At 44.4% G+C, this 26,378-nt stretch overlaps 2 protein-coding genes across 2 annotated transcripts in view; both read left to right on the top strand.

The window, feature by feature from the left end:
• Nucleotides 1-2,769: 2,769 nt before the first annotated feature.
• The window catches only part of ubox5 (U-box domain containing 5), a 36,144-nt gene continuing 12,535 nt past the window's right edge, over nucleotides 2,770-26,378 (top strand). Inside the window, exons 1-3 of the mRNA XM_067982073.1 lie at nucleotides 2,770-2,857; nucleotides 22,340-22,436; nucleotides 23,834-24,998. Of these exons, the coding sequence (XP_067838174.1) occupies nucleotides 22,383-22,436; nucleotides 23,834-24,998 (1,219 nt within the window). The 5' untranslated portion in view covers nucleotides 2,770-2,857; nucleotides 22,340-22,382. The remainder of the gene's footprint in view (nucleotides 2,858-22,339; nucleotides 22,437-23,833; nucleotides 24,999-26,378) is intronic.
• On the top strand, nucleotides 2,780-14,286 carry LOC137320351 (FAST kinase domain-containing protein 5, mitochondrial). Its single transcript, XM_067982070.1, has 2 exons — nucleotides 2,780-2,857; nucleotides 10,756-14,286. The coding sequence occupies exon 2, from the start codon at nucleotides 10,791-10,793 to the stop codon at nucleotides 13,302-13,304; it is 2,514 nt and encodes an 837-aa protein (XP_067838171.1). The 5' UTR covers nucleotides 2,780-2,857; nucleotides 10,756-10,790; the 3' UTR covers nucleotides 13,305-14,286.

The raw sequence follows: 26,378 nt of genomic DNA, 5'->3' as shown, positions 1-26,378 counted from the left end.
TAATCACCAGGCCCAGATGAAATGTATCCCAGGCTGTTGAGATAAGCAAGGAAGGAAATAGCGGAGGCTCTGACCATCATTTTCCAATCATCCCTGGCTACAGGCATGGTGCCAGAGGATTGGAGGACTGCTAATGTTGTACAGTTGTTTAAAAATGGAGAAAAGGATAGATCGAGTAATTACAGGCCAGTCAGCCTTAGCTCGGTGGTGGGCAAATTATTGGAAACAATTCTGAGGGACAGGATAAATCGTCAGTTAGAAAGGCACAGATTTACAAAGGACAGTCAGCATGGATTTGTTAAGGAAAGGTCGTGTCTGACTAACTTGATTGAATTTTTTGAGGAGGTAACAAGGAGAGTCGATGAGGGTAGCGCATTTGATGTAGTCTACATGGATTTTAGCAAGGCTTTTGACAAGGACCCACCTGGCAGACTGGTTAGAAAAGTAAAAGTCCAAGGGAAAGTGGCAAGTTGGATCCAAAATTGGCTCAGTGGCTGGAAGCAAAGGGTAATGGTCGATGGGTGTTTGTGTGACTGGAAGGCTGCTTCCAGTGGGGTTCCACAGGGCTCAGTACTAGGTCCCTTGCTTTTTGTGGTATAAATGTAAGGGGCATGATTAAGAAGTTTGCAGATGATATGAAAATTGGCCGTGTGGTTGATAGTGAGGAGGAAAGCTGTAAACTGCAGGAAGATATCAATGGACTGGTCAGGTGGGCAGAAAAGTGGCAAATGGAATTTAATCCGGAGAAGTGTGAGGTAATGCATTTGGGGAGGGCAAACAAGGCAAGGGAATACACAATAAATGGGAGGATACTGAGAGATGTAGAGGAACAGAGGGACCTTGGAGTACATGTCCACAGAACCCTGATGGTAGCAGGACAGGTAGATAGGTTGTTAAAAAGGCATACGGGATAATTTCCTTTATTAGCCAAGACATAGAATATAAGAGCAGGGAGGCTATTCTAGAACTGTAAATAAAACTAGTTAGACCACAGCTAGCGTACTGCGCACAGTTCTGGTCATCACATTACAGGAAAGATGTAATTGCACTAGAGAGGGTATAGAGGAGATTTACGAGAATGTTGCCAGGACTGGAGAATTTTAGCTATGAGGAAAGATTGGATAGGCTGGGGTTGTTTTCATTGGAACAGAGGAGGCTGAGGGGTGATTTAATTGAGGTGTATAAAATTATGAGGGGCCTAGAGTGGATAGGAAGGACCTATTTCCCTTAGCACAGGGGTCAGTGACCAGGAGGCATGCAGCTGAGGAGAAATCTTTTCACCCAGAGGGTGGTAGGGGTCTGGATCTCACTGCCTGAAAGGGTGGTAGAGGCAGAAACCCTCAACTCATTTAAAAAGTGCTTGGATGTGCACTTGAAGCGTAACCTACGGGGCTACAGACCAAGTGCTGGAAAGTGGGATTAAGCTGGATAGCTCTTTTTCGGCTGGCAAAGACACGATGGGCCGAATGGCCTCCTTCTGTGCCATAACTTTCTATGATTTTATGATTTTAATGATCTATGTGCATGGACCCCTAAATCTCTTTGGACCTCCAGTTTTGAGCTTTTCACCATTTAGAAAGTACTCCGATCTATCCTTTATAGGTCCAAAGTGGATGACCTCACACTTGCCCACATTGAAATCCATTTGCCACAGTTTTTCCCATTCACTTAATCTATTAATATCGCTCTGTACTTTTATGCTTCCATCTACACTGCTTACAATGCTGTCTATCTTTGTGTCATCGGCAAACTTGGATATGTGGCCCTCTATTCCGTCATCTAAGTCGTTAATAAATACAGTGAATAGTTGAGGCCCCAACACAGATGGGGCATCACTAGTTCACATCCTGCCAATTTGAATACCTGCCCATTATCCCTACTCTCTGTCTCCTGCCGCTCAGTCAATTTCCTAACCAGGTCAATAATTTGTTCTCAATTCCATGAGCTTCAACTTTAGCTAGCCAGGTGCAGTTTTATTAATACAGTTGAAAATGGGTTTATCAGCAAAAAGAAGCACTTTTACTACAAGCGTCCAGGCCTCCACCTGTGAGTAATCTGATTTATAATCACTGAAAATGACTTTAAAAACTATATTGAACCATTTAATAGTTTCATTAGTGTACACTAGTCAGTTTCTTAATAAATATTTTTTGGATGGAAAAAAAACTTTTAAAACACGTCTACTGGTGCCTGTGCGCCTAAGAAAACGAGCGCAATTTGAAAAGCCTTCCCGAACCAGCGCGATCGGCGGAATCTCGCACTTTTGCCGAGGGCGGGGCCTGTTCCGGACAAATTGAATCTTCAACCAGTGTAAAAGATTGCGGAAAACACGAACGTAAGTGGTTTGGGGCGTAACTCTCGTTTAAAATTCCCCGATCTTTTGCGTCGGTTCGGCCGATTACACCCGGATTGCGCTGATATTACTGGCGTAAAACAAGCAGGAACTGGACCCCATCAACTCTTTTTTTTTATTATCTCTCTCCACAGGTGCTGCCTGACTTGCTGAGTGTTTCCAGCATTTTCTATTTATGAAAACATCTCACTGGAATCACACATTAACAAAACTTCGATTACAATTTGTGTTTAAAAAGCATTTATTTTCTGTGCAAATGCACTGAATATGGTTTCTGCGTGGTAACCTAAAACCTTGCGCTATCATTGAAAGAAAAGCACACCTCATCTTGCCTGTCTCATTCCTGGAGTGGCTGTTTTGAACTCCGATTGCGCTTTTTTTTTTGTCCTCCCAGCCGTTCCGTTTTGATCGCACCGCCTTTTCCTCGGTGGTTGCTCCGGGCGGAGAAAGTGAGCGGCGGACCGACCTCTGGAGAACGGTGGTTGCCGGCGAGAAGTGAAGCGGGTAAGTGAGGTGAGGTGAGACCGGCGACCAGCGACCAGGTGGTTCGCAGGATGCGGCCGGGCCCGTCAGGTTACCCCGGTAACCGCAGCTCGCTCCTCCTGGCGGGGAGAGGCAGCTGTGCGCATGTGCGGGAGGCACTGGCCGGCTCACAAAGGCCAACAAGGCCCATAGAATCTTACCGCTCAGGAGGAGGCCGTTTGGCCCATCGTGCCTGTGCCTGCTCTTCGTAAGAGCTGTCCAATTAGTCCCATGCCCCCTGCTCTTTCCCCATAACCCTGCAAATTTGTTCTCCTTCCAAGTATTTATCCAAGTTACTGTTGAATCTGCTTCTATCGCCTTTTCAGGCAGTGCATTCCAGATCATAACAACTCGCTGCGTAAAATGATGTTTCCTCATGTCCGCCTCTGGTTCTTTTGCCAATTACCTTGGTTCAACCCTGGAGCACGGAGGACATTAGTAGCTTCCCCTGCCCCCCGAGATCGACTGACTCGGGACAGCCTCGAGAATGGTGGACCCAGGCTTCCTGCTTCTAATTCATCTGTGTGGATATTAGGGGAAAGGCAAGGAAGACATGTATGATGCTCCATATAGTTGAATAGCCTGCTGGTTTGGGACTGAATGGATGGATTACCCAGGTTTTTCTAAATATCCATTCATTGGGGTGTGAGCATCGCTAGCAAGGCTGGCATTTATTACCCATACCAAGTTGCCTTTGAGAAGGTGGTGGTTAGCCTTTTTGAACCGCTGCAGTCCCTATGGTGAAGGTGCTCCCACAATGATGTTAGGTAGGGGATTCCAGGATATTGACCTAGTGATGATGAAGAAACGGTGATATATGTCCAAGATAAGATGGTGTGTGACTTGCAGGTGATCGTGTTTCCATGATCTTGTGGCTCTTGTACTTCTGGGTGGTACAAGTCACGGAGCTGGGAAGTGTTGTTGATGTAACCTTGGTGAGTTGCTGCAGTGTATCCTGTAGATTGGACATACTTCTGCAACAATGTGCTGTTGGTGGGTATTGAGTGGAGTGGCAGTTGTGCTAATCAAGTGGATGGCCCCTCCCTGGATGGTGTTAAGTTCTTGCAACAGCACCCATCCAAGTGAATGGTGAGTATTCCATCACATTTTTAAATGATGGAGAGGCTTTGAGGAGTCAGGATATGAGCCACTTAATGCAGACTACCCAGCCTCTGGCCTGCTCTTGTAGACATGGTGTTGATATGGCTGATCCTGTTAAGCTTCTGGTCAATGGTGACCTCCCTGGATGTTGATGGTGGGGGAGTCAGTGATGAATGAGTCATCAATTTAACATTGTTACTGAGAGGAGCGATTTAGGAGAAATTATTTATTCAGTGAATTGTTGGAGCATGCAGTGCTTTGTCAGGCTAGTTGAAGGAGAGACCACTCAATCTATAGAACAGACTCCTTAGGGAGACGGTGGAAGCAGTTAGTATTGATTCATTCAAATGCAAATTAGATAGATTCTTTCAAAAAATAACACTTTACAGTATATGAGTAATTTGAGGCATGACTTGGTAAGTAGCATGCTTGGGGAGGATCAGGTGACTTTGGACCTACGGTTTCCAAAGCTCTCCATCGCTGGCGTTTTCCTCGTACTAGATTGATTCCTGGGATGAGAGGACTGTTCTCTGAGGAGAGATTGAGTAGAATGGGCCTATTCTCTCGAATTTAGAAGAATGAGAGGTGATCTCGTTGAAACATATAAGATTCTAAGAGGGCTCGATAGGGTAGGTGCTGAGAGGATGTTTCTCCTGGCTGGAGAGTCTAGAACTAAGGGGCATAGTCTTAGGATAAGAAGTTGGCCATTTAGGACTGGGATGAGGAAGAATTTCTTCACTCAGAGCGTCGTGAATATTTCAAATTCCCTACCCCAGAGGGCTGTGGATGCTCAGTCGTTGAGTATATTCAAGACTGAGATTGATAGATTTTTGGGCTGTAAGGGAATCAAGGGATATGGGGATTGGGTGGGAAAGTGGAGTTGAGGTCAAACATCAGCCACAATCTTATTGAATGGTGGAGCAGGCCCGTATGGTCTACTTGTGCTCCTGATTCTTATGTTCTTATGTCTGGGTCTGTTGTCGAGTAATTGATAGAAATTGAATGCTATGATTAGTCAATAACTCCATTATTGCTGTATCATGCAACTACCAGGGTGGTAGAAGGTGAACTAGATGGACCTTGGTCTGTAACACATGTCTTGTCTCGCTACGGTGCCTCAGACTTTATGGAGCTTGAAATATCCCTCATCACATTTTTCTAACATACACTCACAGGGACTCTGGAAAAAGACTAAGAATCTCAATAACCAATTAATGCACCATTGAAGGTTAAGTAATGTGTTATCTAATCTATTGATTTATTCTTGCCTCTGTATAATTTTACTTATAATAAACTTGCTTAGTAGTTTCCAGCCTGTGTTACATAATCTATTTGAGTGGTGTTTCCGACGATTCTGAGGTCAGGAATGTATGGTAATATACTGTGCTGCTTTTGGGTGTATATCCTAATGGTATATGGGTTTACTGCTCATCCCAAATACTTTTATGATCACGGTCAAGTTTCAGTTCGTAAGAAATGAGGGCTTGCCTGTAGAAACCAACTATTGTGGGGAATACAAATAAATATATTGGGAAAGTAGTCTGAACTGTGACCAATTTGACTTCCCTAGGGTAAAAATGAAGCAGTCATTTTAAGATTTTGCCCCCTTGTTCTGGATTCCCCCACCAGAGGAAATAATTCTTCTGTATCTACCCTATCAAATCCCTTAATCATTTTAAAGACTATATCATCCCCTCAACTTTTAAACTCAAGAAAATACAAGCCAAGTTTATGCAACCTGTCCTGATAATTTAGGCCTTCAAGCCTGGTGGTATTCTGGTGAATCTGCGCTAGCCCCTCAAGGCTAATGTATATACTTCCTGAGGTGCAGTGCCGAAAACTGAACGCAATGTTTCAGATGGGGTCCGCCCAAGGCTCTGTACAACTGAAGCAGAACTTCCTCCCCTTTGTATTCCAGCCCCCTTGAGGCTGGAGTCATACCTAGCACAAAGGAAGATGTGGAGATCAGGAAGACCTGACGAAGGAGGAAAGCTCCGAAAGATTGTGATTTCAAATAAAGCTGTTGGACTATAACCTGGTGTTGTAAGACTCCTTACAAAGGAAGATGGTAGTGGTTGTTGGAGGCCAATCATCTCAGCCCCAGGACATTGCTGCAGGAGTTCCTCAGGGCAGTGTCCTAGGCCCAACCATCTTCAGCTGCTTCATCAATGACCTTCCCTCCATCATAAGGTCAGAAATGGGGATGCTTGCTGATGATTGCACAGTGTTCAGTTCCATTCGCATCCCCTCAAATAATGAAGCAGTCCGAGCCCGCATGCAGCAAGACCTGGACAACATCCAGGCTTGGGCTCATAAGTGGCAAGTAACATTCGTGCCAGATAAGTGCCAGGCAATGACCATCTCCAACAAGAGAGTCTAACCACCTCCCCATGATATTCAACGGCATTACCATCGCCGAATCGCCCACCATCAACATCCTGGGGTCACCATTGACCAGAAACTTAACTGGACCAGCCACATGAATGCTGTGGCTGCAAGAGCAGGTCAGAGACTGGGTATTCTGCGGTGAGTGACTCACCTCCTGACTCCCCAAAGCCTTTCCACCATCTACAAGGCACAAGTCAGGAGTGTGATGGAATACTCTCCACTTGCCTGGATGAGTGCAGCTCCAACAACACTCAAAAAGCTTGACACCATCCAGGACAAAGCAGCCTGCTTGATTGGCACCTCATCCACCACCCTAAACATTCACTCCCTTCATCAACTGCATACAGTGGCTGCAGTGTGTACCATCCACAGGATGCACTGCAGCAACTCGCCAAGGCTTCTTCGACAGCTCCTCCCAAACCTGTGACCTCTACCACCTAGAAGGACAAGAGCAGCAGGCACATGGGAACAACACCACCTGCACGTTCCCCTCCAAGTCACACACCATCCCGACTTGGAAATATATCGCCGTTCCTTTATCGTTGCTGGGTCAAAATCCTGGAACTCCCTTCCTAACAGCACTGTGGGAGAACCGTCACCACACGGACTGCAGCGATTCAAGAAGGCTGCTCACCACCACCTTCTCAAGGGCAATTAGGGATGGGCAATAAATGCCGGCCTCCCAGAAACACCCACATCCCATGAACGAATATATAAAAAAAAGATAAAGGCAGAATTCCATCAGCCATTTTGATTATTTTTTGTAGTACTAGTGTTTAGTGATTTGTGTACATGGACATTCAAATCGCTTTGCTCCTCCACGGTTCCTAGTTTCTAATTGTTGCTGAGCTGATATTGGAACTTGTTCAATCTGTTTAGCTGGTAAATTTACTTTCTGTATCACAGGACAATTTTTATTTTGACAAAACGCAGTCATAATTCACTGACATTTGAATTTTGTTCCTATTGCCAGAACACTGCTCTATCCCTATCAATGGCATATCGTATGCATGATCATAGGAGGGAGCTGAATGAAGTTCACTAGTTACAGTAATGAATACAAGATGCTTCAGTAACAGCAGCTAAAGCTGTACACTGGGCTTCTTCACCCTGTCGAGGCTCAGTAACTGCAACAGACTAGTTTTTTTTTCCCTTGGGATTCCTCTTCCAACAGAATGCAGAGACATTATGCACACTTGCTGTTCAAACAGATGAGAAACCATTGGAAAAAGCAAAGGATGGTTTTACAGTTTTTTGTTTGAATCATAGAAAATTTACGGCATAGAAGGAGACCGTTCAGCTCATCGTGTCCGCGCCAGCCGAAAATGAGCCAATCCAACCTGATCACACTTTCCAGCACTTCTTCCCTAGCCTTGTAGGTCACGGCACTTCAGGTGCATATCCAGGTACTTTTTAAATGAGTTGAGGGCTTCTGCCTCTACCACCCTTACAGGCAGTGAGTTCCAGACACCCACCACTCTCTGGATGAAAACACTTTTCCCTCAGCTCCCCTCTAACCCTTCTACCAATCACTTTAAATCTGTGGCCCTTGGTTATTGACCTCTCTGCTAAGGGAAGTAGGTCCTCTCTATCTAGGCCCCTCATAATTTTGTACACCTCAATTAAATCACCCCTCAGCCTCCTCTGTTCCAAAGAGAACAACCCCAACCTATCCAATCTTTCCTCATAGCTAAAATTCTCCTGTCCTGGCAATGTCCTCGTAAATCTCCTCTGTACCCTCTCTAGTGCAATTACATCCTTCCTGTAATGTGGTGACTAGAACTGTACACCGTACACGAGCTGTGGCCTAACCAGTGTTTTATACAGTTCCAGCATAACCTCCCTGCTCTTGTATTCTATGCCTCGGCTAATAAAGGAAAGTTTTCCATATGCCTTCTTAGCCACCTTATCTACCTGTCCTGCTAACTTCAGGGATCTGTGGACGTGCACTCCAAGGTCCCTCACTTCCTCTACACATCTCAGTATCCACCCATTTATTGTGCATTCCTTTGCTTTGTTTGCCCTCCCCAAATGCATTACTTCACACTTCTTTCAGATTGAACTCCATTTGCCACTTTTCTGCCCACCTGACCATTCCATTGATATCTTCCTGCAGTCTACAGCTTTCCTCCTCACTATCAACCATACGGCTAATTTTTGTATCATCTGCAAACTTCTTAATCATGCCCTCACATTTAAGTCCAAATCATTAATATATATCACCAAAAAGCAAGAGACCTAGTACTGAGCCCAGCGGAACCCCACTGGAAACAGTTTTCCAGTCACAAAAACACCCGTCGACCATTACCCTTTGCTTCCAGCCACTGAGTCAATTTTGGATCCAACTTGCCACTCTCCCTTGGATCCCATGGGCTTGTACTTTTTTGACCGGTCTGCCATGTGGGACCTTGTCAAAAACCTTGCTAAAATCCTTGTAGACTACATCAAATGCACTACCCTCATCAACCCTCCTTGTTACCTCCTCAAAAAATTCAATCAAGTTAGTCAGACACAACCTTCCTTTAACAAATCCATGCTGACTGTCCTTGATTATTTCGTGCCTTTCTAAATGATGGTTTATCCTGTCCCTCAGAATTGATTCCAATAATTTGCCCATCACTGAGGTTAGACTGACTGGCCTGTAATTACTCGGTCTATCCCTCGCTCCCTTTTTAAACAATGGTACAACGTTAGCAGTCCTCCAATCCTCTGGCACCGCACCTATGTCTAGTGAGGCTTGGAAAATGATGGTCAGAGCCTCCGCTATTTCCTCACTGGCTTCTTTTAATAGACTGGGATACATTTCATCCGGGCCTGGTGATTTATCCACTTTCAAAGATGATAATCACCTTAATACTTCCTTTCTCACTAAGTTTATCCCATCCAATATTTCACACTCCTCCTTAACTACAATGTCTGCATCGTCCCTCTCTTTTGTGAAGACAGACGCAAAATATTCATTCAGAACCATACCAACATCTTCAGCCTCCACATATAGGTTACCTTTTTGGTCTCTAATAGGCCCTACTCTTTCCTTAGTTATCCTTTTGCTCTTCAGGGGTACTGAAGTTAAGGCTCTGTTCAATCAAATTACTGTGCCCATGATTTTCTGCATGTTGGTGTCCCAAGTCTCTTCAGTGTTGTCAGAAGCTGCCAAGTGGAGGCCAGTAACTCTCTCCCACAGAGATGGAGGAAATGAAACTAACAGGGCGAGCCAGCCCTGGATATTCGTGGGCAGCTCCTAATAGCTCCTTCATGGTGGTATTGGCGCCATTTTGCTGCCCACCATTTTGGCCTCAGGCTATGGTGTACACCATGGAAGTATTAAAATAAAAACTTCATTGTTTTCATTGTTACAATGAAAGGTTCTTTGTAGACTTTTCTGATGCTTCTGGAGATGACAATCAAACTTATCAGTAGCTCGTGTAATGTTGTATCTGTTCCTTCGGAATGGCAATTATGAATAGGACAGCCCAGGTACACTGTATTTTCTTTTCGTAAATTAAACTGTCAAAGCAATTTTCTGTGAATGTTCTGTAAACTTTCTGTTTATTATAATGCCCTTGAGTGCTAGCTTCGAGATAATTCTGTATTTGTCTTTCATAGTGGATTACTGTAACTAATACTACTGCTTCTGTGGCTGATGTGCTATAGTAAGTGCAGTTGGTACGGTACAGTTTATTGAGACATTGTTACTGTTAATGGTGCTGTGCATTTTGTCCAGTGGAAGAGCAGGTTGTGCTATGCATTTGTTTAAATCAATTCTGGACTTTGCTTGATAGACCTGCAAATAATTAGCTTGTTTTGATTCTTCCAGAGTGCCACAATAATAGACTGTACTGTTTATTACGTTAGACGCATGCAAGAGACTGAAGTGTATTAGTTGTCTTCCAGTGTACAGTTGTCAGCTCTCAAGGTCATCCAAACCGAGGAAGGTTAATCTTCTGTAACATTTGTTTGAAGATGGACTATTTTGTGCACTGTCAACGACTTCATTTTCGTATCTTCACACACTTCCCTTGGAGAACAATGTGAAGCAGTGGAAGGACTCACAGGCTGATTAACAGTCTGACTGGCCGCGATATGAACGTTCCTTCCATGGCCTTAACCACCTTTATACCAGCCGATAGGGTGGTTAGTCCTATACAGCGGGAGGGTTTTATGGGCTCCCACAACCCATTCGATGAAGGAGGGGCCACCCACACCTTTGTACTGTAGGCTTGGTGAATGGATTTACTCTACAGAAACCATTTCCTTGTGTGTATTACAGGAGTAGTTGGATGTTAATGGTAGTAGCAAATCTACCAGTAGCTTCCCGTTAAATTATAAATGTAGGTGATCTTGGAAACTTCCAAAGCATCAAAGCGACTTACTCTTCTACCTTTTTTCAGTACTGGAGACAAACTGAGCCTCACTCTTCACGAACATGGCTGCAGTCATCTGCCGGAAGCTTCCCAGAAGGGTCTGCAATGGGCGAATGTTTTCAAAAACGACTGGGTGCACTAAAGGGACAAAACCTGCACGAAAGGACGAGGATGTTAATAACAAGCGAGACGAAAGGGTTGGCAGGACTGTCCTCTGCATGCCTACCGAAGTCTCAGCTCTGTTAGACTATCAAGTATATTCCAACCCGGCAGCATACAGCAGCACTAAAAGACGGGCACGGCCGAGTGTTTCCAATGAGACTGATGATTACGGTGACGATGCTCCCTCACTTTTATTGGAACATGTTCCACCCAATTTGGGAATCAAACAAGTGCGCAACACCTACATGGTGACCTGTTCTCGGCGGCTGTCCAGTACCAGAAACACTCTGCTCGATCTGGTTTATAATAAGTCCAACGGGGAGCAACGAAGCGGCGCCCGGTGGTCTGCTGCGTCAAAGCAAAAGTTAGAGTTGGATACCGTAGAGGTCTACGATACGAAAGAAGACCCTCGGGGCTTTCAGAAACTAGGCGATGCCTACCGGGCTCTTTGTTTCTACGGCTCCAAGCAGAGCGAGCCGCTCTCTGTGGAAGAAGGGCACAAGATTCTGCGCAATGTTTCATTCCTGAAAAGCAGCCTGACCCCAGAGAAGCTCTCGGATTATTTTTGTCAGCTCAGCCGGCTGCCAGCCGACCAGCACGCCGTGGTGAAGGCCGATTCCCATTTTGCCATGCTCTGCCGGTACAGCGTGGACAACTGCAGGGCGTTTACTTTGCCGCAGCTCATTGGGATTTTTACGGCCGTCGTGCGCCTGCGGATTCTGTCTTCCCACGTGTTCCTGAACGTTTACGAGGCGGAATTCTGCCGCCGCGTGTGGGATATGGAGTTTGACCAGCTGTTGTTAGTTGCCGACTTGTGGCGCTATCTTGGGCGCAGCGTGCCGCAGTACATGGAGATTGTTTTGAGCTACGTTGGCTTGCGATGGAAGGACCTTACCTTGCCCCAGCTGGTTCAGCTCCTCTACGTCATCGGGGAAAGTCGACGAGCGCCTCCAGAGCTGATGCAAAAACTCGAAATGCTGGTTTCCGCGCACCTGGACCAGATGAACATGGAGGAAGTTGGAGCCGCCTGCCTGGGTTTCTTTAAGTCCAAAAATGGGTTTTCTGAGCATCTGATGAAAAGAATTGGAGACAAGGTTGCTGCAAGAATGGAAGATGTTAGCAATTATAGCTTGGTGAACGTGATGAAAATGTTCCGTTATACCCACGTGGACCACTTGCCTTTCTTAAAGCGACTAGGAGAGGTGGCGCCGGAAAGGATTCCTAATATCGGCACTCAGGGAGTCATGCATATAGTGCTGGCGTGCGCCTCATTGCGTTACCGAGATGAGCGTCTCTTGGATGCCGTCTCTGCCAAGGTCCCTTCAAAGGTGCAGTACTGTAGGAGCAAAGACGTGGCCAAATACCTCTGGTCTTTTTCGGCTTTGAACTACGAGCCTGCAAACGGCGAGGAGTTTTTCTCCAGCTTAACAGAGCAGCTGCACCGTAAAATGCACGAGTTTCAGCGATTCCCCGAGCACTTGCTCACCGCCTTGCTAGCGTTGGTGTTTATGGAGCGCTTCCCTCACGATCTCATCGATGTCGCTTTGAGTCCGCAGTTCGTAAAGCTAGCAACCGAAAGTAGTCCATTCGAACTGAAGAAAGATCTTTTCACACTTGACGGAACGGTGGCGATTGAGTGCCCCGATTATGAAGGCCATCGCCTCCCGCTGCAGTTGTGTCAAGAAGTTACGGAAATGCTCTGGAATTTTGCCAGGCAGGACATTTGTGTGAAGCCAGAGATGGTCGAAGCAGCCACTTTGCTGCAGATCATGCTGGGTGGCCCTCAGTTTGTCAAAAATCACCTGATTTTGCCGCACACCCGATCAGCCGACCTCGAGGTGCACTTTGACCGCACTGGAAAGCCGCTGCCTTTCAACACTGAAGTGTCAAATGAAAAGGTGCAGAAACTTGAATTCAAGTTCGGTGGGGTCCAAGTCACGGACGAGTTAATCTTGCAAATCGCGAAATGCAAAACTGGTGGGTCCATTTTAAAAAGTGAGTCCGACAGCTTGCCTGTGGGAGAACGTGTTGAAAATGTGCACCAAACCGAAGTTGACATTAAAGATAGGGGCCATACAGGGTTGAATCTAAAGGTATTTCGAAATGAAGTGGCCCTAACAGACAGTCTCTTAAACTCATTAACTAACTCCAAGATTCCAGTTAAAAAAACTGTTAACCAACCCATGCAGCTCTCGGAGATCCGAAAACTCGCCATTCAGGTATCCAACCGCAATCATTACTGCTACAGTTCCCCTATCCTCTTGGGCTTGCACAGTATGAAAAGGAGGCAGCTAGTTCAAGCTGGCTATGTGGTCGTAGAGCTGCCCTACTGGGAGTGGTTTCCGTTACTCAAACGAACTCGCTCCGAGAAACTCTCCTATCTGCATCAGAAGCTCTACAGCTCACTGGATTGAAAAGAGAGGGCATCTTCCGGAAAGTGAATTCTGACAAGTGGATGATATATTTTTCAGACCAGAATTAATACATTCTGAAGCTAAGCACAGTTTCTGAGTTTAATTCAATTAAAAAAGAATTTGGACCACTTGTTTTATGTCAAACTCACTGCACTGTTTTATGATGAAATGTTTGATTTCTGGGAATCTACTGGTGCCAGAAGCTCTGTACTGATGGGGACAATTGGATGTGGCTAGTCTGCTAATTATGTTATAGACATAAATAATTAGCTGTTTGGGGTTTTCTATGAAAACCAAGTTTTAAAACTTTTTGTTTAGTTTTCTTTTCCCCTTCCTGGTTCAATTGTTTTGTTACCCCAATGGCGCTGATGCTTGTTGGGGTACCCTGCACGAATACTGGTACATTGCTTAAGTATCCATTCGTCCTATGCAAAATTTAGACTTTTGAATGCTGGTAGGCTACCCTCCCATGGTGAAATCCTGTTCTCGCCTAGCGTCCACAAACACCAACACAAACACACGCACGTGACCCTGTGAGCCACTGGATAGCAATCAGGAGCAGGAACCCCGGTTGCTTTCTTTTCTCTCCCCAGCTAAGGGGCAGTGAGGTGAATTGTACCCTCCTGTTGTTGCCGGACTGCAATTATTAATCTGGCGGTACATTTACCCACTTAATTCTCAAAATTGTTATCTCCAGAATTAAATCAGCACACTTGAAGAAGGCAGCATCATGAAGATAGCCTTGTGCAAGAAACAGATAGACAGTATATTGTCTTTGATGCCAACAATCTTTGTAAATCAAGACTAATAAAAGGCAAATTGTGAGGATTTTGTATGCGCCCTTTTAAATCATCGACACCTGAATTGATGAGGCGTTCTTTTGAAAGTGCGCTGAGAATCTAAAAATCAATGTTGCGGCTTTGTGCGTGGCTGTAGTGCAATACCTAATGTTAGTAAAAATTGTCAATGGGTTTTATCTTCATTCTGTGTCTTTTGTTAAATTGTGCTATCACTGCTAAATTGTGCTAAATCTCTAAGATTGCAGCAAGTGAATAAGATGGAACATTTTAAGACTTCAGTAAGTTTTCGTTATAATTTGAAAGCCAGGAAAATTGGGCATCGGCTGACACAATGTGCTAGAACTGTCATTTTCACCTCTTGGGTCTGGGTTTGAGCCCAGCCTGCAATGATGGGATGAAGTCCCCTTGTTCTGCTGTGAGTTTCCTACATGAAATCAGTTTATGCCCGGACTCAACCAGTCACCTATTGGACATGGTACAAAATTGGGAATCTGGCTCTAAACTAGGAAATGAATGATGTCCTTCATGGAAGGGAATCTGCCACCCCTACCTGGTCGGGACTAAAGTGACTCCAGTCCCACATTGCATGATTGGCTCTTAATGCCGTCAGGGCAACTAAGCATGAGCAATAAATATTGCCTTGCTGGTGTCACACTCATTCCAAGAACAATTTTTTTTTAAATGTACACTAATACGATAGGAGATGCTCTTCTGAGGCAAATTGGATCAATGTAGATTTGTAGGATGAGTACTGCAGCATGTCCCTACAGATTTCCTGCACACTGACCTTATTATAGTTAGGTGCCGTTCAGCACTCCCAGGTTATTTATTTGCAAGTAAAGCCTCCTGTGATCAGGTAAATATCTGTAATAAAAAATTTTTATCACAAAGTTTGGTAAAGGGGATTGTATCATATGAAAGCAACCTTTATCAGACGATTAACCATTATACTCGAGCACATAGTAATCACACTGTATCCCACTGGAGCAAAAGAAAAAAGGAACTGCACATTGTTTAGTGCCCTTGGAATTGATATAATATAGTGGGGAAAACTCCCTGAAATGTGCTGTCATAAGATTCGATCTGATTTGGAGTAGTCTGTATATTTTACACTCTAACTATAATCTTCTATCTGTAATCTTCCTTACTGCATTACTGATATAAAAATGCAGGGTTTTGTATGGCGGAGAGATTAACAAGTTGGGAGATTCTGAACCATGCTTTGCAATGTTTTCCTGAGGTACTGAAATCTCACCAGTAACCAGCAGGAACTGTAACATATTTAAAGTTTTTCTGTTTTTTTTTAAATGTACAACAGTGTGTTCTATGTATATTAAAACATGCTCTAAATGGATGTGCTAGGATTGTGCTCAAGGGGCCAATCATCTTTTCAGATGCCTGAGGGGGAAATTGTGGCTCCATATCCAAGGAGAAAGGAGAATTTTTCTGTGTCGGTACATGCCAACCTAGAAAAGTAGCAAAAACTGATAAGTGGCTTCAAAAAGATAATTGGCAAAAAAGCCAGAGGTTAGATGATGAGAATTTTTTCACACAGCGAATTATGATAATCTGGAAAGCACTGCCTGAAGGGGTAATGGAACCAGATTCAGTAGTAACTTTCAAAAGGGAATTAGATAAATTAAATGCTTGAAGGAGAGAAAATTGCAGGGCTATCGGGAAAGAGCAGGGAAGAGGGACTAATTGGATAGCTCTTTCAAAGAGCTGGCACAGGCACGATGGGCCGAATTGCCTCCCATGCTATGAGATTCTTTGAAAAAGGCTAACACCACCCCCTCCGCCCCCAGAAAAATGACAACTCAACATTCCTAGTTATGAAGTGTGAAAAGAAGTAGTTACAGGGGCTTATAATTTAGGTTGAAGGTATACACAACATTCCTTCACTCTTATTGGAGGGGGGAAAATATTACATGAAAACCTGGAGGGGAAACACAAATGTTGAGGGCACAAAAATTATTTTTGAGAGGGGGCATTTAGGGACTGCCAGGGAATTTTGATTTTTAATTGCTACATTCTTCAGTAATGAACATGGGTATCGCATTTTATAAAATCTAAAAGCAAATTTGCAGAATTTAATTAAAATCTACTCTTCCTTTGCCTTTTGGAAATTAATTATTTTTCTTTATAAAACTTCTTTCTCCCAGTAGCAGCAAAGTAATCTATAACTGAGAGAAAAGTTTTAATTAATTTTCTCTTTTTAAAAAAAATTTGGCTAATTCACAAGATTCTCATAAGAATTCCCACCTGCATTCAGCATCAGCAGGAACCACTTCAGATAGTAGCAGGACTCTGGTAGGAGTGACGTTGTCGGGCGAGGGGACAGGGAGACTTAGAGAAACTGAGGTCGGCAGTGTGAGACATATTGTGAGAGAGAGAGAGAGGCAGAGTTGAAGACCAAGGACAATAGGACAAAGTGTGAGAGCTGTTGAGGCTGAGAGTCAGTTGAAAATTTCAGAACTGAAATTGATAGATTTTGTTCGGCAAGGGTATTAAGGGTTACAGAACCAAGACATGGATGGAGTTAAGATCAGCCATGATTTAACTGAATGGTGGAACAGGTTCGAGGGGCTATATGGCCTACTCCTGTTCCTATAAGAGGGAGAACTCAGACCAGAGGGGGAGATGGTAAAAAAACAGGCACTGAAAGATGAGCAAAGACAGTTACTGTAAGACGTGCATATCTTATTTTAGTTATTGTCCGTGAGCAATGCACAAAAAAACTAGTATAGATCAAAATTTGTGTCCTGAATTGGAGGTGTTGTTAGATTATGCAGATGTGTGCTAAAAGTGTAACAGGATCCAAGAGGGTGGAGCCGTGAGGACCGCGAGAGGTCAAGGCTCGAGCTCTACCCAGAGTGGAAGTGGGTAATATATTTCCAGTTTCCATTCTGTAAACTGCTGCTTAAATACTCAGTGTATTAAATTGTTCTTCATAATAAAGTACGTGCCACTGTACCAATTGGGGTCGACTCGAATCTTTCGGAACTGGGAAGTGAGTAGCGGAGCAGGGGGCTCCCTAAGACCAAATACCTATTCCCAATAAATTGGCGAGCCAGCCAGGAGTTGGACCTGGAATCTTATTGGGAATATATACACGATCTGAGGGAGTCCCTGCTCCGCTACTCACTTCCCAGTTCTGAAACATTCGAGTCGGCCCCAATTGGTATGGGTGGCACATGCTTTATTACGAAGAACATTTTAATACACTCAGTACTTAAGCAGCAGTTTACAGGACGGAAACTGGAAATATATTACCCGCTTCCATTCTGGGTAGAGTTCGTGCCTTGGCCTCTCACGGTCCTCATGGCCCCACCCTCTTGGATCCCATGGATCCTGCCTTCTGCAGACTTCTTTCCTGCTTCCGACACGTGCGTTGAGCTCCTGCCAGCATGTTCGCCTTAGCAAACCTAGTCTGCTGTCTCTGGAGGGATCCTCGACGCTGAACTTTTGTTTGAGCTATGTTTCTATACACTTTTAGCAGGAAGTCCTATGGTGGACTGATTAAACATCCTCAGCACAGTTGATGAGGCCAGACGTGGTCCATCAGCCTGCTTAAAGGGATCCCGATTGGTCCGGCACCTGACCTGACAACAACGACTTGCTGAGACAATGGCAAGACATTTAATCTCATCAAGAGGAGATGGCTAGTGATGCTAACTTGCTGAGGACTTAATCTCTCTGGGAGAAGGTGGCCCACCCGTTTCCAGTTGCCTCAAACAAAGAGTGAGCTATGGGTCTACAACACACATCCCCCAAGCTAATCACCTTAACATACTGAGTGTGGCTATCTCTAATAAAAGTCCCAGATACAGACTTATAATTTGTACAATATGTATGGTTACATACTAAATGTATTTCATGACACATGCATTGTGTAAAAACAATTCTTTGATATTTGTTACACGTCTAGTACACACCTGCATAATCTAACAGTATCCAAGATGAGACCAGTGGGCGAGATTTGGCCCATAAGCTTCTCTCCTTTCACCCAACCCACAAAGCCCATCAGTTTTTTTTTGTTCTTCCTTGCGTGCGATGGCAACTTTTACTTCCACAGTAGTAACATTGGGAACTAAGGATGGCCCGCGGTTTATTTCCTTTTTCAAATCCTTTTTGTATTAGATATTCTGGAATTTGTAACAGCCTAAATTGACGGGTGTGTGGATTGCAGTGCCACTAGCTCAGCTCACCCCTGCGACGGCCTATCCTCTCTCTGATTGAATGTGCTGCAATCTGCCACTTACTGCATTTCCCCTGTCCACCATATCTGTCACCTCAAAGAACTTTCATCAAGTTTGTTAAGCTGATCTTCCTTTCTGAAATTCGTGTTGGCTGTGCTGATTATTCTCTCTCCATCCAGATACTTAGTGATTTTGTTTGGTGATGCCATCCTCTCCTGGGGCATTTTCTGGTGTGCTTCTTGGCCTCAACTGGAGTTCTGCAGCAGTAATTGCCATTTGCATTGTTCTTTGGTGTATTGTCTTCTCTATTGTGCAAAGTGGTGAGCTTTGTAGTTGGAACAGTTCTGGTTGGGTGTGTATGCAATGGTCCACTTACCGGTATGGTCGAATTCCTTGTGATTCGGTGTGGTGTGGACAGTGCAGAGGTGATTTAATGTAAAAGATAATATAAGGGGCAAAGTGGGGGAGGAATATTTGAAATGTGTTCAAGATAATTTTCTTAACCAGTACGTTTCCGGCCCAATGAGGATGGAGGCATTGCTGGACTTGGTTCTAGGGAATGAGGCGGGCCAAGTGGAGCAAGTGTCAGTGGGGAGCATTTAGGCAGCAGTGATCATAGTATCATAAGGTTAGAATAGCTATGGAAAAGGACACTGACTACTCTATAAAGTAAAAATACTCAAATAGAGGAGGGCCAATTTCAATGGGATGAGAACAGATCTGGCCCGGGTAAATTGGAATCAAAGATTGGCAGGCAAAACTGTAATTGAACAATGGCGGCCTTTAAAGAGGAGATGGTTTGGGTACAATCTAGGCATATTCCCACAAGGCAGAAAGGTAGGGCAACTAAAGCCAGAGCTCCCTGGATGACAAAAGAGATAGTGAGTAACATGAAACGGAAAAAAGTGTATGACAGATGTCGGGTTGATAACACAAGTATAAGCCAGGCAGAATATAGAAAGTTCAGAGGGGAAGTGAAAAAGGAAATAAAAGGGGCAAAGAGAGAGTATGATAATAGACTGGCGGCCAATATAAAAGGAAATCCAAAAGTCTTCTACAGGCATGTAAACAGTAAACGGGTAGTAAGAAGAAGGGTGGGGCCAATTAGGGACTATAAAGGAAATCTACTCATGGAGGCTGAGGGCATGGCCGCAGTACTAAATAAGTACTTTGCGTCAGTCTTTACAAAGGAAGAAGATGCTGCCAGAGTCTCATTAAAGGAAGATATAGTTGAGATACTGGATGGGCTAAAAGTTGATAAAGAGGAGGTATTAGAAAGGCTAGCTGTACTTAAAGTAGATAAGTCACCCAGTCCGTATGGGATGCATCCTAGGCTGCTGAGGGAAGTAAGGGTGGAAATTGGGAAGGTACTGGCCATAATCTTCCAAACATCCGTAGATATGGGGGTGATGCCAGAGGACTGGGGAATTGCAAACGTTACACCGTTGTTCAAAAAATGGTATAAGGATAAACCCAGCAACTATAGGCCAGTCAGTTTAACCTCAGTGGTGGGGAAACTTTTAGAAACAATAATCCAGGATAGAATTAACAGTCACTTGGACGATGGTGGATTGATCAGGGAAAGCCAGCACAGATTTGTTAAAGGCAAATCGTGTTTAACTAACCTGATAGAGTTTTTTGATGAGGTAACAGAGAGGGTAGATGAGGGCAATGCAGTTGATGTGTATATGGATTTTCAAAAAACATTTGATAAAGTGCCGCATGGTAGGCTTATCATCAAGATTGCGGCCTATGGAATAATGGGGGCAGTAGCAACATTAATACAGAATTGGCTAAGGGATAGGAAACAGAGTAGTGGTGAACGGTTGTTTTTCGGACTGGAGGGAGGTGTACAGTGGTGTTCCCCAGGGATCGGTGCTGGGACCACGGCTTTACTTGATATGTATTAATGACTTGGACTTGGGTGTACAGGGCACAATTTCAAAATTTGCAGATGACACAAAACTTGTAAACAGTAAGTAGGATAGTGATAGACTTTAAGAGGATATAGATAGGCTGGTGGCATGGGCGGACACCTGGCAGATGAAATTTAATGCACAAAAATGTGAAGTGATACATTTTGGTAAGAAGAATGAGGAGAGGCAATATAAACTAGAGGGCACAATTCTAAAAGGGAGACAGGAACAGAGAGATCTAGGGGTATATGTGCACAAATCGTTGAAGGTGGCAAGGTAGGTTTGGAAAGCGGTTAAAAAAGCATACGGGTTCCTGATCTTTATAAACTGGTTCAGCCACAACTGGAGTATTGTGTCCAGTTCTGGGCACCGCACTTTAGGAAAGATATGAAAGCCTTGGGGAGAGTGAAGAAGAGATTTACTAGAATGATTCCAGGGATGAGGGACTTTAGTTACGTGGATAGACTGGAGAAGCTGGGGTTGTTCTCCTTGGAACAGAGACGGTTGCGAGGAGATTTGATAGAGGTATTCAAAATCATGAAGGGTCTAGACAGAGTAGATAGAGAGAAACAGTTCTCATTGGTGGAAGGGTCAAGAACCAGAGGAAATCGATTTAAGGTGATTGGCAAAAGAACCAAAGGTGACATGAGGAAAAGCTTTTTACACAACGAGTGGTTAGGATCTGGAATGCGCTGCCCGAGGGGATGGTGGAGGCAGATTCAATCATGGCCTTCAAAAGGGAACTGGATAAGTACTTGAAAGGAAAAAATTTGCAGGGCTACGCGGAAAGGGTGGGGGAGTAGGACCAGCTGGATTGCTCTTGCTTAGAGCCGGCGCGGACTCGATGGGCCGAATGGCCTCCTTCCGGCTGTAACCTTTCTACTATTTTTGAAGAACTCCACTTTCTCCGTCTCTGCACTGTAGCCCAGAGTATGCAGCATACTTGTGTTTTTGCTCTGGCTCTGCCCTGTAGCATTGCAGGACTGACGCTTTAATCGTTTGGCATCTTGCACTCATTCAAACTTTCTGCCTTTTTGCTAGAGCAGTCCAAAACTAATCCCACTGCCCTGGTCTCCCCCCGTAGCCCTGTATCTTCCTCTACTTCAAATATTTTTCCAATTTTCCCTTGAAGGATGCAATAGTTTCTGTCTCAACTACTTCATGTGGCAAAGCATTCCTTGCTCCTACACCTCTTCCAAAATAATTTTTCCTAACCTCTCTTCTCACTCTCTTAGTGACAATTTAAATTGATCACTGATTCCCAGCCAGAGGAATTGGTCTTTCCCTATTCACCCAGAACTTTATTTGTTGACCACATTGTTTGCCTCTCTTGTTACACTTCTTTCCAAGTGCACTATAGTTACTTGTATCTTTGAATGTATCCCATTTTCCTCCTGTACTGCCTCTTCTGATAATGTGTTCCAGTCCAACACTCTTTTAATCCCCTCAAAAGCCACCTGAAGTTGAGTGTTGTACTTTCCCCTTTCTTTCTTGTAAGCCTAATAAACATGTTGCCTGCTGGCTACATGTTTGAATTAATCTGTCTCAACCAATTAGATGTGATGTAAATACAGTCGTGTTGCAACCAAGTCCTAAGTGGTTCCGTATAGTGATTGAAAAGAAACATGTCCGTTTTAGCCTGTCTTGTGATCTGGCACGGCACAACATCCCAATACAAATCTCTCAAACTTCTATGCTTAACAAGTGCTGCAATTTTGTATAAGGTGTCACGGGAAGCACTGAAATGCCACTTTCTGCACAGATCTGAGCGATAGCCAATCTCTGCTGCAGCCGATCACTTGCCCTTCTTTATTGTACGGAGAATTGCTGCAAGTTTAGCAATGTATTACAAGGCTGTAATACATTTGCGGGGTTAAGATGACAAACAGTGTGAGCTTACTTGTGAAAACCACCAGATACCAAGATTGTGATCTAGCCCAGGACTGACTGTACCTCAGCATTCAGTGTACTGCTGGTCCAAGTTTACAATTGATGGTCTTCTGAAGGTCAGAGCAGTTGTCACATCAACAACTCATTGCAGCTGTGCACAGATTTAGAATCCAATTATGATTGTGGTTAACTGTTGACTTACTGACTTTTTTCCCCCCCCCCTCTTGCAGAAGAAACTTCTGTCAGTATTAGCCCTTGATTCAACTACAGAGAATGACATTAAACCTTTGCCTCCCACACTTCAGACCAAGGATTGAGTGCAATAAGGTAACAGGTCATTTAATACTGTATTTTGGTGAATTTGCAAAGAGATCCAAAGTCCACCTTCCTATCAGTTTGTAAAACTTTGCTTATGCAAGGGTTTTTTTTAAGTTAGGTTGGGGGATGAGAATGGGGGTTGAGAACGAGCCCGTTTCCCTGCTCTTGCCCTTCTCAGCGGTAGATGTCACAGGGGATGGAGCAAAAAAAAAATCAAAACCATTCACTATCAAGAGCAGCAAAGTCATGGGAATGCCATCACCTCCAACATCCTTTGAAAGTCATACACCATCCTGATCTGGACATAGATCAGCATTCCTTCATCGTTACTGGGTCAATATCCTCGCATAGCCTACCTAACACCATTGCGGGCGACCATCACCACAAGGACTGCAGCGGATCATGGAGTAGGCTTGACAGCCTCTTACTCAGTGCAACTAAGGATGTGGATGATGCCTTGCCAGCATCAGTCAAATGCCGAGAACAAATTTAAGAAAATAGTCTAGGGGTAGCCTGCTAGTCCCCTAACCAGAAAGTTGAACTAGAATCATAGTGTTTTACAGCACAGAAGGAGACTTCTCTCTCTGCCAGAGCTCTCCACTTAGTCCTGTTCTCCTGCCCTGACCCAATATTTTTAATTTTTATCTTTTTGAAATACTCATCCACTTCCCTTTCAAAGCCATTATGGATTCTGCTTCCATCACTGTTCCTGGGAGGGTATTCCCCATCCTAACAACTCTCTACATTTTATAGAAAAACTTCTCCCTTCATTCTCTTTAATTTTATGCCCTCCAGTCACCGATTCACTGACCAGTAGAAATTGTTTTTCCCGTTTTACTTTATCAAAATCTCTTGCAATTTTGAACACTTCTACATGACCGCCTCCTAACCTTCTTTGTTCACCACTAGATGGGGAATTTAGAGCATTCTTTTTCAACTGGAGGAGAAATTCAAAGATCAGCTCACCACTTGTGCGATTCAGTAGTAACTTTCAAAAGGGAATTGGATAAATACTTGAAAAGGAAAAATTTGCAGGGCTATTGGGAAAGAGTAGGGGAATGGGACTAATTGGATAGCTCTTTCAAAGAGCTCGCACAGGCTCCATGGGCCGAATGGCCTCCCTCTGTGCTGAATGACTCTATGATTCTTTGTCTGGCAGCAAGAATGGTGAAGCTCTCCTTCCCCTCCTCTCCCCTTACAGAGATGTCACAGACTTTGCCCAGTCCCTCCCTGCTCAGCACTGCTGTAGTTGGGAACTGACTGGAGTGGGAGATCAGGCCTGCCCCTTCCTGCCCCATGGCCCAACAGCGCTATGCTGATTAATTAACGGATGAAAGTTTTTTATCAAATACATACAAAGGGACAAAAGATTTCAATATTTTATCATCTTGTTGCATTTTGCCTAGGTCTGTGCTGACGGCTATGAAGTGAGCAATCTGATATCTGCGGACCCTGTGAAAAGAGAGTGCGGATTCCGTGCTGAATGCTTCGTCAAACCTCCTATATATGCTACCATTTCATTCCCGTTTAATGTGGAAATATGTAGGATTGACATCGTTGTCTCAACTGGATTTCAAAGCTCTTTTGGACTGGCCATTCATACATGCACCACAGGGAAGAAAAACATGACATGGAATGAAATTTCCACACAAAACTCTCAGCTGGCGGGCCAGGCATATTCCGATAACGATGTATTTACATTGGTAGGGAAGGCCAAACTGAAAAAACAAAATAAAGTGTCCTTCAGGCACAAAGCCTTTCAGCCCAAGCCTCCTTTTAATGAGTTGCAGCCTGCTGCTGTAGATGACAATACTTTAGTGCAAGATATGTGGAACAAGAGGCATTTTTCACTCAAAAATATAAATCACCTCAGGATCTCTATCACTCACGTGTTGGGAGGCACTTTGCCTTGTTTAAGAAGGGTGGACATCTGGGGACAACCGGCTTGGTCCTGCCCTCGGAAAGTTATTGAAAGTGTCTTCAAAGTTCATCAGCAATACAAGGCTGGACGATCGATTCCAACAGTCAAACAAGAAAATGTTTCTTTCGCTCCATCAAGCAGTGCACCGAGTGACAGCCTACAGCCGGGTTCTAGTGGACCTCCGATGACCACGGCGAACATTCCAGAAGAATTCCTGGACCCCATCACTTCCGAGATCATGGTCCTTCCTATGTTGCTTCCTTGCGGTAAAGTGATTGATCAGAGCACGCTAGACAAATACAGTCAGAGCGAGGCCGTGTGGGGCAGAGTGCCAAATGATCCCTTCACAAGTGTCCCCTTCAGCCGACATTCCAAGCCAGTCCCTCACCCAACTCTTAAAGCAAGGCTGGACCATTTCCTGCTGCACACCACAATACCAGACCGCACCGTTGTGGGAAGAACTCGAGTTGGATTTGTCGCCTCATCTGCAGTAAAGAGAAAATCGGATTCCATACAGGACGTAACGTTGAATCCTGCCTCGGAACTAATAAGTAGTTACACTAGTTGGAATTCTACTGCTGTGTCAGATTGCGGTGAAAAGAGATTCAAAGCAGAAACGAAAGAACTGCAAGAGCCTGGGCAAGATTTGGGTATTACCGTCTTTCATTTTTTTCTTTTTATTAGTTTAAGGTATTACTTTTGCCGATATTATCTTCTCCTCAAGGTATCACTTATCCTCCAGCAAGTGACCATTCCTCATGTGTGAGCCTAGGTGGTAAATGTTGAGAGATTATAGGAACATAGGAGTTGCTAGATGAAAAAAGTTCAGGGTCCATCTAGTTCGCCTTCTACCATCCTGGTGATCGCATGATGCAACGGTAATGGAGTTGTTGACTAATTATAGCAATCAGTCTCTATCAATTAGTCTAGAACAGACCCAAACAAGACATGAGGACCCAATATGCAGCTCCAGGATTTCCAAGGCCTCCCCAAATGGACAGAGCTGGGCCTGTGGCTGCAGGAGAAATTATAATGGGAATAAGGAAATGGCAGAGACATTGAAGACAGATAGAAAATATTTCTTTAAAGTAGAAGACATAAAAAGCATACCAAAAATAGTGGGGAAACAAGGGGATAATAAGAGTGAGGAACTTAAAGCAATTAATATCCGTAGAGAAAAATTACTGGAGAAACTAATGGGACTAAAAGCCGACAAATCCCCTGGACCGAATGGCCTACATCCTAGGGTTCTAAAAGAGGTGGCTGCAGAGATAGTGGGTGCATTGGTTGTGATCTTCCAAAATTCCCTGGATTCTAGAATGGTCCCCGTGGATTGGAAGGCAGCAAATGTAACCCCGCTATTCAAGAAAGGAGGGAGAGAGAAAACAGGGAACTACAGGCCAGTTAGCCTGATATCAGCTGTCAGGAAAATGCTGGAATTCATTATTAAGGAAGTGGTAACAGGGCACTTAGAAAATCATAATATGATTAGGCAGAGTCAACATGGTTTTATGAAAGGGAAATCGTGTTTAACAAATTTATTAGAGTTCTTTTGAGGATGTGACTAGCAGGGTAGATAAAGGGGAACCAGTGGATGTAGTATATTTAGATTTCCAAAAGGCATTCGATAAGGTGCTACGTAAAAGGTGCTCATGGGGTTGGGGGTAATATGTTAGCATGGATACAATCTATATTAATGACTTAGATGAAGGGACAGAGTGTAAAGTATTCAAGTTTGCTGACGATACAAAGCTAGGTGGGAAAGTAACCTGTCGGGGACACAAGGGGCCCGATTTTACCAGGGGTGCGGGTTCTCGGCGGGTGGTCCTTCGGGCGCGTAAAAAACGCAGTGTGCGAATTGAGTGCGTCCCGCGCGCGATCGCAGGATAATTGAGGTAATTAGCCGGCAGTTACGGGTTCTCCGCTTCTCAGCTGCGCGCCGGCGGGCTGCGCATGCGCAGTGACGTCTGAGCGATGGTGGAACTCTATTTAAAGGGGCAGTCCACCAAAGCCCCTCCAGCCACAACCAA

This window comes from Heptranchias perlo, chromosome 1, assembly GCF_035084215.1.
Source record: "Heptranchias perlo isolate sHepPer1 chromosome 1, sHepPer1.hap1, whole genome shotgun sequence".
In the NCBI taxonomy this organism is placed as follows: domain Eukaryota; kingdom Metazoa; phylum Chordata; class Chondrichthyes; order Hexanchiformes; family Hexanchidae; genus Heptranchias; species Heptranchias perlo.
Note: the sequence above shows the minus strand (reverse complement) of the source record. Positions and strands in the feature narration are given on the sequence as shown.